The sequence below is a fragment of the Dipodomys spectabilis genome, unplaced genomic scaffold, assembly GCF_019054845.1.
Source record: "Dipodomys spectabilis isolate Male_0828 unplaced genomic scaffold, ASM1905484v1 ptg000411l, whole genome shotgun sequence".
Classification (NCBI taxonomy): Eukaryota; Metazoa; Chordata; class Mammalia; order Rodentia; family Heteromyidae; genus Dipodomys; species Dipodomys spectabilis.
In genome coordinates, this window is record NW_024871088.1 from 1,734,315 (window position 1) to 1,748,383 (window position 14,069).

Consider the following 14,069-nt stretch of genomic DNA (forward strand, 5'->3'; position numbering starts at 1 on the left):
ATGGATTTTGATGGTCTATTTTTACATTTTTTGAGAAGTGATTTAATTATTGCTATATCATGTGCCTCTTTATCCTAGACAATCTTTCTTATCCTGAAGATTGCTTTGTCTAGAGTTAATATAGTTACTGGGAGGTCTTGAGTTGAAAGCTTTTTCTCTAAGTTCATGAATAAAACAAGGATGTTCACATTTGGCATTTCAAGTCAACATAGGACTAGAACTTATAGCCAGAGTAATTAGGTAAGAAGAAGAAATTAAAGGAATGGTTTTACATATAGAAAACCATAAAGATTCCACCAAAACTCTTAAATCATTAATAATGAGTTCAGTGAAGTTGTAGGATACAAAATCAGCATGTAAAATTAGTACTATTTCTACACATTAACAATGAACTATCCCCCAAATTAATAATAATCCCATTTGCATTTGTCACAAAAATAAAATACTTAGGAATATCTTTAACTAATGGAGTAAAAAAAATCTGTGTACTATAATACATTGATGAAAGAAATGTTAGATATATTCTATCTTCATAGATTGAAAAAGTTAATACTGGAAAAATGTCCATACTACTTGAAGTAATCTATGATTTAATGTAATTCCTTTAAAAATGCCAATGAAGCTAGATTTTTAAACTTATAATCTAGATTTTATAAACTTACAAGTAAATATGTTGGGTGATATCAAAGTGTATACAAATGTATTAACTGAATTGTGATAGATTCAAGGGATACAAATGGATTAACTGAAATATGGTAGATTCAAAGGAGGACTCTGTAATTCTTTAAAGAGGCAAAGTTAAAGTTGAACAAAGTAAACACCAGGAAGTAAATACTTGAAAGGGGTGGGGTGGGCCAAGGGAAAAGAGGTAGACAAATGAAGAGGAAAAAAGGGAGAGAATGCAGTCAAGAATTCAGTGGAAATCCTACAAAATTAAGAGTCAGGGGAAAGGGTGGTAGGGGAGGGATGGGTGAGAATGTTGAAAGGAGTGACATTGAGTAAGATGCATTATATTCATAAACTTTTTTTTATTCATAAACTTTTTAAAATGGCAACTCCTTTGTACAACTATTTAAAGATAATATAAAATAAATAAATATAAAAAGGGGTGACAGGGATCAATATGTACTGTATTCATAAATTCCTTTGTTAGGAAGTGGCACTGTAGCTCAAGTGGTAGAGCGCTAGCCTTGAGCTGAAGAGCTGAGGGACAGTGCTCAGGCCCAGAGTTCAGGCCCCATGACCGACCAAAAAACAAAAACAAAAACAAAACTCCTTTATTAAATGGCAACTCCTTTGTATAACTACTTAAAGATAATTTTAAAAAAGGGGCTGGGAAGGCGGCTCAGTGGTAGAGTGCTTGCCTTGCATGCATGAAGCCCTGGGTTCGATTCCTCAGCACCACATAAGCAGAAAATAAAAGCTGGAAGTGGCGCTGTGGCTCAAGTGGTAGAGTGCTAGCCTTGAGCTGAAGAGCCGAGGGACAGCGCCCAGGCCCAGAGTTCAGGCCCCACAACCGGACCAAAAACAACAAAAAAAGATAATTAAAAAAGGAAAATTTTCTCAAAAATACTTTTGGCACTCTACATGATCAGTGGAGTTTCTCTAGTAACAAACTATAGAAATGATCCCTGAAAGTATAGCCTTTCAAAAGTATTTTTTAGTCCTAAATTATCTGTCAGGATGGATCATTTTAATGCCTGTGTTTTGCAAATCTGATTCTGCTTTGTCTATTTTCAGTTTTGTTACTTCTTATTTATTTTAGTATGTTTTATAATTTTGTTATTGTTGAAAGCATACAGGTAAGTATAGCAAATAATACTGAAGCAAATAGGACTTTATCATAAATATTTTAATTTGGTGATGAATTTGATCATGTTTTCTGCTTATTATTTTTATGGCTACCAAAGGCATTACATTTCTCTAGTGATCATTTTTTCCTCAGCTCTCTTGTCCTTGGACCTTTCCTTTGTGTTGCACCTCAGTAGTAATATGTTAGTTGAAGCTCTCCTAAAATAATCAACTGCTATTTTAACTGGGTATCTCTTAGCTTGTTATAATTTGGTCAAGGAAATCATTGTATTTTAGATTAAGTTTGCCTTTGAAGTGCACAGTGGGCTTGTGCTTTGGGAGTGTAGCCTAAAAAATTCTTTTTGTCTCTCTTCTAGGGTGTTTCAGACTGACCTGTATGTACCCAAATGATATATTCATGTCCTAACTCCTAGTACCTATGAACATGCCCATATTTGGAAATACAAAGGTCTTGACTTATGATCTTTTTGAGTTTATGACAGTACAGGAGCAATATGATACTAAACAATTTATGTGTGGTTAATCTATGATTTATGGTAGGTTAAGAGCACTGAATGTACTTTAACATGAATTTTCAACTTACAATGGGTTTATCAGGATGAAAACCTATTATAGGAGGATTGATTGGGTTGTTACTGGTCTAATGAAGTTAAAATGAAGCCCTAGTGAGTTATGGTGGGCTTCAAATCCAATGACTGGTTCTTTTAAAAAGAGACAGATTTGAAGACATAAAAAAGACAATGCAGAGAGGATATGTGAAGATGGAAGCAGTGATTGAAATGATGCTACCTCAAGCAAAATACTCACTTTGTGTCAATTATTGTAGAAGCCCTAGTAACCTTATACAAAGGATAAACTTCCCCATCCCCTACCAGGTAAAACTTTTCTGGTTATAACATTCCTTATCTATATGTTGGTACTTTTCTTTCCTTCTTTTCTTTCCTCTTTTTCTTTCCTTTCTTTCCCTTCCTTCTCTTTCATTCTTTTTTCTTTTTTTCTTTCTCTCTCTCTCCCTCCCTCCCTTTCCCCTTATTTCCTTCCTTCTCTCTCTTCTTTTTTTGCTTCTCTGTCTCTCTGTTTTTGTCTGTCTCTGTCTGTCTGTCTGTCTGTCTGTCGGTCTGTCTCTCTTCTTAGGTGATACAGGAAGACGGAATTTGGCTAGAGAAGGATATTGTTCCCTATGCCCAGTTGGTTTGGGATTTCATTGTTGCTCTTTTTTATTGTTGTTATTTTTTTTCTTTTTGCAATTTCCAGAGAATCTTCCAAATAAATTGCTAAAGTTCCTCTCAATTCAGCAGGAAGTATTTTTAGGCCACATAAGAAGTACTTGTTGCACAATAAAATGAATATTTTTAATACTACTAAATTACATATTTAAATGGATAATGTGGTAAATGGTATGCTATGTAACACATCCCTTACCAAAGTGATCTTCATGTTGCTGCCAAGTACAATTCTGAGTCTTGGAGGCTGTGTGGTGCCGATGGATGGGTAACGGAAATAAGCTTTTGAAGTTGGACTGTTCAAGGGCTTGAATTACCCTTGCCTTCAGCAAATTCTTGAGCCTACTTTGCAGGTAGGACATCCTATAGTACCACATCCTATAGGAATGGACAATAACAAGAGAGAGTAAGAATATAAAACAACTTTCATGAAGCTACGAAAATAACAATATGTTGGTATAAGAAGGTCTTCATCAGATATGATCACCTCAGCTGATTCTTCAAAAATTATGAGCTAAACAAACTTCTATTATTAATACATTTACCCTGGTTGTGAAATTCTCCTACAGCAGCAGAAAACTAAGACATATGGTTAATAAATTTATGAAACTATGTTCAACATAATTATGAGCAGGGAAATTTAATCAATCTATAACAAGATATCATTTAATATCCATTTTACTGATTTCTAAATATTGACTTTAATGCAATCATATATTACTTCCAATAAAATAAAGTTTTATATCTTCTTTTCCAAACCTTTGTATCTTGTATTTGTGTTTCTTGACTAACAGTCAGTTAAATAAGGAACATACTTCACTCATTTCTGATCTTGAGGAAAAACATTAACTATTTCATGGTTAATTATGATGTTTGATATGTTCTTTTATGGTTGTTGTTATTTGTCATTGGTGATCTTTGTCAGGCTAGAGAAAGTCCCTTCAATTTCTAGTTTTATGAGAGCATATGAATAAGTGTTAACATTTTCAAATGTATTTTCTGCATTTATTGAGATAACTATGGCTTTCTGCTTTGTTCTAATAATGCAATTAATTATGTTAAAACAACTTAGCATTTCCGGGATAAGCCCTGTTTGAACTTGATATTGTTAGGTTTTTAAAGAGGAATCCAAGTCAGAACCACACCAAGCACGTGGTATTCAGGTAAAGGGAAAGAGAGTGTCTGGCCCTGGGGCTAGGCCTTATCTAGGGCAGGGGCAGGGAAAGGTGTGCAGAAGTGACCCCTTCCAGGCGTGCCAGTAGGTAACGCAGGTACTGGGCAGAGACTTTGCTGGGAGGAGGGTGGAGTCTGCGCGCCATCCAGGAGCGGACCTTACAGATACATTATCTTTTTTATATATTATTGGATTCAATGTGCTTGAACATTCTCTTTTCTTTTTTTGTGGTACTAGAGATGGAAATCAGAGTCTTGTACATAGGCAAATGCTCAGTAGGCTGCATTCTTAGCCTAATATGCTAAAATTTTTTATACAGCATTTTGTATCTAGATACGTGAGGACATGTCTTTACCAGGTATTTTATCACGTTAATGCTGGGTTTACAAAATAAATTATGAAGTGTTTAAGTGTTTCATCTATCTCTACTATTTGAAAGAAACTAGAATTCAGTGAAGAAGCTGGGACAGAGGTAGGAAGAATGACTGGAATTGTATTTGTGGACAGTATTTTTCCTTATGGGACTCTGCTAGAATTTTTGTCTGAGTCTCATATTTTTCTTATATCACAGTTTTAGAAACCCTGATGTCTTCTTTCATCTTATTTTTTCAATTTTTATAATTTCTATTTATTGGCTCTTTTATTATATTGTGCTAGTATGCAGTTGAAGTAGTTGAAATAATTTTTCATTTGACATGTCATTTTTCAATATTAATATTTACATTTAGTCCTTATTTAGAAATTCTGTCTTCTGAAATTTCCCATCTTTTTATCCATTCTATTCATTTTCCTTTTAAAGTCTGCTACCATATTTACAATAACTGCTAAGTGCCCTATCTAAAAGTGCCAGTCTAGATAATCTGTGAGTCTGTATTTACAGATGATTTTATCCTTTCATAGGCAGACAAAGAGACTCATCTCTGACTAATGAGCAAAAAACTAGAAGTGGAAGGGTGGCTCAAGTGGTAGAGTACCAGCCATGAGTAAAAAGTTAAGCAAAAGCATGAGGCCTTGAATTCAAGCCCTAGTTACTGGCGCAAAAAAATAATATTAAATGGGCAAATACATTGTCTATTTACATTGACTATAATTAATGATATATTTAAGTTTAACCCTAACCATATCACTTTTTTTGTTTCTGTCTTGCTTATTCTGATACCTTTTCTTTTCTTTCTTGCTTCCTTTAGTACTAATGGGGGCAATTTGTATTATCCTATTTTTTCCAACTTTTGTTAATTATACCATAGCCCCTTTCATTTGTGGGTAACATGTTCCTGGACCCCCAATGGATGCATAAAAGTGAAAATAGTATTCAACCCTATATTGTGTTTTTTTCTATTCATATATCCCAATAATAGTTTAATTTATAAAGTAGGCACAATAAAGATTAACAATAATAAAATTGAGCAATTTTAACAACATATTGTAATAAAAATTATGTGAATGTAGTTTCTCTGTCTCTCAAAGTATCTTATTGTATTGTACTTATCCATCTTGCTGAGCTATTATATGACACAATGTCTTCCACCACCTGGTCCTGAGATAACTATCAGCCTCAATTCCTGCCACTTCTATCTTTATCCATCACTGTCTTTCTTCACTTAAAGAAACTCATGCTTATGTTCATTGTTCTCTCAAAGTGAAAGTCCTGCCACATTCATCCTTCAAGAATCATACTAAGCAAAATGAACCCTAAGATAGGAACACTGTCGCTGTTGTTTTTAATGTACCATGTGATATTATTGTTTCTCTTTTATGTTCTTCCCCCATGGTATAACCCCTGTTGTCACTGTATTTGATTCCGGTGCCCTGCATCTTGTATATATATTTTTCTAATTTGGGGAAGGGAAGGGAAATAACAAAATGCTTAAGCAAGGATACAGATTGACCCATTGTAACAATGAAATGTAAAAGATACTATGTTCAAAATGAACTTTACAATTGTGGGGGGGAGGAGCAGGAGAGGTGGGGAGGAAAAGGATGGTAGGGGAAGAACAAAGGAGGGGGTAACAATGGTTGATAGGAAATGTGCTCATTACCTTACTAATATAATTGTAACCCCTCTACACAGTATCTTTACAATAAAAAAATAAAAAAACATACTACATATCATCTTATCCTAGAAACCTTTCCTAAACTCCCAGAGTTCTCTTGCCATACTCTGCTTTTGTTTCTTTCTTCCTAAAATAAAATAAAAATGAAGCTGGGTGCAGTCCTAATACCCAGTTTGCAGAGATCAGGAAGATTGTAATCAAAGATGGCCAGGGGCTAAATGCAAGACCTTAATCAGAAAATAACTAAAGGAGCCTGGCATCAGTTGCTCACAGTTGTAATCCTAGCTATAGAAGAGACTGAGATCCAGATTACAGTTTAAAGCCAGCCAGGGCAGAAAAGTTAGAAAGATTCCAACTTCAAAATAAACATTAAAAACACTTGGGATGGAGGTGTGTTTCAAGTGGCATAGCACTAGTGTAAGGAGTAAACGATAAAACTAGAAGGCCTAGAGTTCAAACCCTAGAAATGGGAAAAGAAAAATCAAAAAGGGCTGAGGTACAATGTAAATGGAAGTACAAGGCCCTGAATTCACTCTCAAAATACTACCAAAAAAATCTAAAACTAAAGTAAGGTTTTTGTTGAATGTGTTGATAACCTGACAATATTCTTTTTTTCTTTTTTCTTTTGTTGGTTGTGGGGTTGAACTCTGGGCCTGGGCACTGTCCTTCATCTCTTCAGCTCGAGGCTAGTGCTCTACCACTTGAGCCACAGCATCACTTCTGGTTTTCTGGTGGTTTATTGGAGATAAGAATCTCATGGACTTTGCTGCCTGGGCTGGGTTTGAACTGTGATCCTCAGATCTCAGCCTCCTGAGTAGCTACGATTACAGGATAACTTGACAATTTTCTAAACAGGCTAACTGGTGCCTGGCTAACTTGACAATTTTCTAAATACCCACTTTAAAATCTGTTCTACAAGCTAATGCAGGAGAAATTAACTCAGACTAGTAGACTGAAGCATCCCCATTCTTTCTTGACGTATCTCTCCTATTTTACTTAATTTGATGACAATAGTTCAATAGTATCATCTGAGTTAAAATTTTCCCATGTCAGGATACAAGTACTTTTCCTGTGTGAAAATATAGTTAAAATGGTGTTTTTGTCTTTACAAATATGACTTTCTATGGCCTAAGGTAATGTGGGACCTTATTCTTCCAAATCCAAATCCTTTAGGTACATACCACCAGCGTTATCCTTTATTCTCTTTTTCATCACTGATAGCAAATTAAGACTAATTAGACTTTGCCAGAGAACCAAGCAGACATCCAGGTACATAGAACAAAGAAAGGTTTATTGTAGGGAGATGGGGGCCAGCAAGATCCTTCTCTCAAGGGAGGAATGACAAGCAGCACCGGCTATTGTCCGGGGTGACCTATATAACTTAGGGGGGTTAGGAGGAGCTAGAAGGGGCTAGGAGGCAGAAACCCTGGTGTGCATGGGCCAGGGGCTTCATCATGTCAGACTAGGATTTATGACTGCTATCCAAATAGTAGATAAGGGTCCTGCAACTGCCTAGATCTGAAGGTCACTCTAAGGGGCTCTTGTTGCCTTATATGGTGGTAGCTGCCCCAGAGAAGTGCCATACCAAGGTGAAGGGAGTTGGAAGTTGATTATTTACTGCCTTTACTACTTGGGCCTAGTGTTGCCTAGGAAAGGGAGCATGCTAAGCTGTGGAGAAGGGAAGGAGTGGACTAAGCTATGGGAAGGGAGCTCATTTCGCTAACACATCTTTATATATATATATATATCACATCTTTATATATATATATATTTTTTTTAAAGAAACTATGAGTTCATTGTGAAATTCCTATGAAACCCTATGATTTTCCTCTTTTTTCTTTTAATTTAGGATGATTTGGTATTTCATAGTTAAATGATGTTTTTGAGAGTTTCCCAGCCTTTGAAATCTAAAGTCATCTTAAATGTAAATTAAGGTTCAACAAGTATCAACCACAATAACCAAAACTTTTGGAGAGCAGCCATAGTTAGAAATTCTAGTCAGGGGAAGAAATTACATAATAGGTCAGTTTGAATCTTTTCATAGTTATTACTAAGGAAGAAGCATTACCTCCTGAAAGGCTTCAAGCCAAGAAGCCATTTAGCTCCTGTCATTTTTTCATCCAAATGTCTTTCAGATTTGTCCTTCTCTTTCCATTCCTATAGATGCCTTCATCATCTCATAGCTGGACTGTTGCCATAGATTAGATGGTTTCCTTGCCTCCAGTGCATCCATATTCCAATCCATTTTCTATATTATTGCCAGATTAATCTTCTTAAAACGTTTTCATCATGTTTCTCTCCTGCCCGATACCTAACTTAAATGTCACCTTTGTAACATATTCCAGCTCTCTTCAAGAGTTAGTAGCTTCCCACTCAGTGTTTTGATGTGTTTTGTGATTATCCTTATTATTGTATTTAGTTTGTATAATAACAACCTGTTTAATTATTTTTCTCTTGACATTTGCTGTGAGCTCCTTGAGCACAACAAAAGGTTTGAGTCATCTCTTTACAGCGCACTTAAGGCTTTACATAATTGGGCCCTTCAATCTTGCCACACTGCCCCAAGGCCATCACATATATCATCTCTTCTACCATTCTCTTCCTTTCATTCTTCCTACTTATTGGTCAGCACTCAGATTAAATATCAATTCATTGAAAAATCTTCCTGATACTCTGAACTAATAAATTGAAGATATGTTTTTCACTTGATTATATAATGTATACAGGTATTGAAATATTACATAGTATCCCATTAATATGTACAATTTTTAGTTAAACAAATTTAATTTATACATAAAACTCTAAAGCAATTCTTGAGCTAATAAATTTAACAAATATTTATTGGATACTGACTTTGTGCCAAGTACTGTCTTCAGCACTTGGCATATATCATTAAACAAAGAAGAAATAATTATTGCTTTCATTGAGCTTATTTTCTAATCAGAGAAGATAGTTGAAGATTAAACATAATAGATAAGTTATATACTATAATAGAAGGTTATAAAAACTACAAAAAAACTAGTTGGGTAAAGTATACTAGAGGTTGGATTTTTAACCACTGTGTTCAGGTAGGCTTCTTTTAGAAAAGTGACATTTGATCAAAAGGGTAGCTAATCATGGGAATGAATATCTGGCATAAAGTAAGCTTCAGATAACAGCCAGTACAAAGGCTCTAAGTTGCAATGATGTCTGATGTGAGCAAAAAACAGCAAAAAAAAAAAAAATCTGTGTGGCTTAACCTCAGTGTGTAAGGGATAGAAGAATATGAGATAAAGTTATAAGTATGGAGTTTACTGGGTCAGATCATGTAATTTTACTTCAGTTGTTACCTGGATAGAAATGATGGAACATTGTAGGGTTTAAAAAGAAAAGAGCCAGTGGCTCATGCCTGTAATCCTAGCTACTCAGAGGCTGAGATATGAGGATCACGGTTCAAAGCCAGCCTGGGAAGGAAAGTCTGTGAGGCTCTTATCTCCAATTAACCACCAGAAAACTGGAAGTGGCACTGTGGTTCAAGTGGTAGAGCGCTCACCTTGAGCTGAAGAGCACAGAGACAGTGACGAGACAGAGTTCAAGCCCCATGACCGACAAGGAAAGAAAGAAAAGAAAGAAAGAGAGAAGAAGCAGTAACACAACAGCAATTAAGATGTTTATGACTGCTTTAATTAAAAAGAAGAAACTGTAAAGGGGCCTGGGAGAGGAGGAGGGTATGTATTAGTAAGTATTATATTGCAATACTGCAACAATCTGGACCCAAAATGGCAGATTAGATTGAGGTAGTGAAAGTGAAGGTGAAAAGGAACCAAGGTCTGTGTAGTTTTGAAGGTACCAACTATAAAATTTATAGATTTGGATATGGAATGAGAAAATAAGAATCAAATTATGTACTGATGGGCTGGGAAGGTGGCTCAGTGGCAGAGCGCTTGCCTTGCATGCCTGAGGCCCTGGGTTCGATTCCTCAGCACCACATAAGCAAAAAGAAAAAAGCCAGAAGTGGCGCTGTGGCTCAAGTTGTAGAGTGCTCACCTTGAGCTGAAGAGCTGAGGGACAGCGCCCAGGCCCAGAGTTCAGGCCCCATGACTGGACCAAAAAAAAAAAAAATTATGTACTGAGAAAGTGAAAGGATGGAATTGTTATCAACCAAGATAGGAAAGAATGTACACTTGCAGGAAAAGACCAGGAACTGGTTTGGATCTGTTAAATTTGAGATGTTTATTAGATTTCTATGTCAAAATAGTAGAGGAGCTACTGGGTATATGAGTTTTGAGTTCAGCAAAAAAATCTAAGCTGGAGATACAAATTTGAGAGTTTTCCTAAAATAGGTACATAAAGTTATAAGAGTGGATGAGGCTACAAAGGTAACCCATTTAGATAGGGAAAATAAAAGTGAGAGAAGGGATGGGTTAGGAGTGATGGGTGACAATGTTGTCAGACATCTTGTATTCGTATACTGCTTTGTAGAATGGGAACTTCTTTTTACAACTACTTAAAGATAATTTAAAAAGAAAAAAAAGAAAAATAAGAGGATCAATACCCTTATTACTTTCTTTTTTTGCGGGGGGATCCGGTCGTGGGGCCTGAACTCTGGGCCTGGGCGCTGTCCCTCAGCTCTTCAGCTCAAGGCTAGCGCTCTACCACTTGAGCCACAGCACCACTTCTGGCTTTTTTCTTTTTGCTTATGTGGTGCTGAGGAATTGAACCCAGGGCCTCAGGCATGCAAGGCAAGCACTCTACCTCTGAGCCACCTTCCCAGCCCCCTTATTACTTTCTTATGAGTTAATTTTCTCTTCCTTTAATACTCTTATTATAACTTATAAATATGCATTTTTAATATCTGTGATTGTTGGGTCAATGTCTGTATGCTTTACCATGAAAAAAATCCAAGGGAAAAAATGTCTATGCTAGCTTTCCCACTACCACCAGTACTTGACATAATTTTTTATTTTTATTTTATTTTTTTGTCGGTCGTGGGGCTTGAACTCTGGGCCTGGGCGCTGTGCCTCAACTCTTCAGCTCAAGGCTAGGGCTCTGCCACTTGAGCCACAGTGCCACTTCCGGCTTTTTCTGCTTATGTGGTGCTAAGGAATGGAACCCAGGGCTTCATGTATGCAAGACAAGCACTCTACCACTGAGCCACCTTCCCAGCCCAGTACTTGGCATAATAAGTAGCAAAATAACCTATTATATTACATAAATTAGAAGGATATTTCTTTATGTGATGATCTCAAAATAGAATTCCCACAGGGGCAAGGCAGGTAACCTAAGTCAAATATAAGGGACATGAAGTGTGAAGAGAAGGGTGAACTGAAGATCTGCCAAAACTAGTTCTCTCTGGCAATAATCAGCTGGAGAGAAGCAATATAAACAGATTATGTATGAAAACTTCCGAATTGCAATGTTGTCAACTGCATTAATTCAAGTCCTCTAAAAAGCAGATGCAAAGATAGCAACAGACATAAAAGTAATTTATTAGAAGAAATACATGCAAGGGAAAATAGAGAGAGTCTGAAAAGACTAAGACAACCATCAGACCATAGTGTATAGCCAATTCCTATGGAAAAGAAAGCAAGGTTTTAGACTTCAGTACAGTTCTAAGGTGTCAGCAAAGCTGAAGGACAGTTCTCAAGCCAAAGGTAGCCATTAGTGGAATCTGGGTCTCTAAGAAATGGCCTTCATTAGTATTCTTGACATGCTCATTCAGTAGTTGGGAGAAGTCCATGGGAACTGTGACCTTGGCAAGAAAATAAAGATGGCTTATAGAACCCAGTAATTGGGCCCTTGATTATTTACACTATTAGTTCAACATTTTAGTGCCACTTTGTGGTTGGCACCATGATAACTAAATTCAACACTGTTGTGGGCCAGAAAACTGTAAGTCAAAGGTATATCTTCAAGACACTCAGCCCCAATATGGCCAGTTATTAATCTCTGCTCAAGTACTAATATATGCTTCACTGCCAACAAAATGGCTTTATGTAGATTCTGAGGTGAATTCAAATAGATCACCATTAGCCTATAAGTAGTAGGTTTAAAGTAGCAGGTTAGAACATGAAAAGCATTAGCTGAGGATGTAAAATTCTATCAGAATAGAAATGCAGTTTACAGTATAGAAGAACAAAAAAAGATGATCCAAAAAAGAAAATGAGCAAGTTAAAGCAAACTGCCTGTAAGCATTATAGGAGAATAAATGGCAATGTTGGAAAACAAAGAGATGATATTAATTGATAAAGAACATTTTAGATCTTTTAAAAATATACTTTATTTAGTGTTGAGAGTTTTCTGTGTTTTACTAAAGCAAGAGCTTCAAAAAACTTTGGTTTGCAAAGTAGTGACAACTATGACCCTTGGTTAGAGACAATAGTGTCAGTCAGGACCAGTTTCATCTGTGCATCTACTGTAATGAGCATTCTATTGGAGAAGACTCTCTCTCAAATGAATATGTATTGTAGGATAAGATGAGGTATAAATGAAAATTCTTCTGAATGCCTCAGGCTGCTCTGGAATACTAGATACAATTATGAATTTTGGAAGCTATGGTGAGTAGTTAGGAAAAAAAATATTCCAATAGAAGAAATGATGTGTGTTTAGTTCCTTTAAAATGAAACCTGAACCAAGACTGTGTGCTTACATGTATGTTTCAAAAAGATAAGTATAGCAAGATGACTTCAAGGTTAGCAATTATATTCTTGGGTTCTTTACTGACTAATCCGAATTCTTAATTCTAATAGAAGTAGTTTCTTTTCTCAGAGCCATATTTGCCTGATATATTTCCTTCTAAAGGCACGATAATCATCTTCAAAGGTAGATTTTCTGAGAATCAAATATTATATTCCAAGAAGGAGTCTCACCAACAATTAGGAAGGCTGTGAGAAATGCTAAAAATCAGCAAAGAAACCATCAGATATAGTTTAAAGAGGACTTACTAATATGCCAAGGTTGTATTCAGGAGAAATAAAAGCTTATAATGATTGTTTAATATGAAGAATAAGGCAAGCATACAAAAGAAATAATATCCCTGAATCAAGTGAAAGGGTACTTTATGCCAGAGTTCTTTTTTTAAGTTGAGGTACATGTTGAAAGACTAGGCATACTTTGAATAAAGGAGACATAATGATCTAGTTAGTTGTCAATGGTCATGATCATGATTATGGTGTTTTTCATATTTTATTTTGGAATGGTCACTCCATTCTTTATAGAATCTCAATTTATTCTTCAAAGACTGTTTCAAATTCTGTTCATTTAAAACAATATCCTCATCCTCTAGACTACACAGATTTTTAATCTCTCCTGATGGCCCATGGTTCATATGGTTTAAACCAAACACTTTGGCACATTTATTTATTTATTTATTTATATATTTTTTGTCGGTCATGGGGCCTGAACTCTGGGCCTGGGTGCTGTCCCTCAGCTGTTCAGTTCAAGGCCAGTGCTCTACCACTTGAGCAACAGGGGCCACTTCTGACTTTTTCTGCTTATGTGGTCCTGAGGAATCGAACCCAGGGCCTCATGCATGCAAGGCAAGCACTCTACCACTGAGCCACCTTCCCAGCCCCACTTTGATATTTCTTGATGTAAACTATTCTAATTGACTCAAGTATGTATGTTTTGCTTCTTTGGTTAGGCTGTAAATTCCATGAATTCAAGGAGTAAATTTCTTTATAACTACCACAGTGTCAAACATATACTTAAGGGCTGAAATATTTTTGTGTGAATTAAATCAAGATGCACAATCAGAAGAAAGAAGATGGTGGGCTGGAGACATCCAGCACATTCCTGTCTCTAGAAGACTGATTCAAAACAGGTGTG

General features: G+C 36.1%; 1 protein-coding gene and 1 pseudogene across 2 annotated transcripts in view; both read right to left on the reverse strand.

Annotated features, from left to right (window-relative positions):
* Tmlhe (trimethyllysine hydroxylase, epsilon) overlaps positions 1–14,069 on the reverse strand; it is a 64,841-nt gene that overhangs the window by 28,652 nt on the left and 22,120 nt on the right. The window contains exon 2 of one of the 2 annotated variants that reach the window (XM_042667554.1): positions 3,235–3,413. The exons of the other annotated variant lie outside the window; for it this stretch is intronic. Within the exon in view, the coding sequence (XP_042523488.1) occupies positions 3,235–3,412 (178 nt within the window). The 5' untranslated portion in view covers position 3,413. The remainder of the gene's footprint in view (positions 1–3,234; positions 3,414–14,069) is intronic. 2 annotated transcript variants of the gene reach the window in all.
* LOC122097082 lies at positions 1,559–1,647 on the reverse strand (annotated as a pseudogene).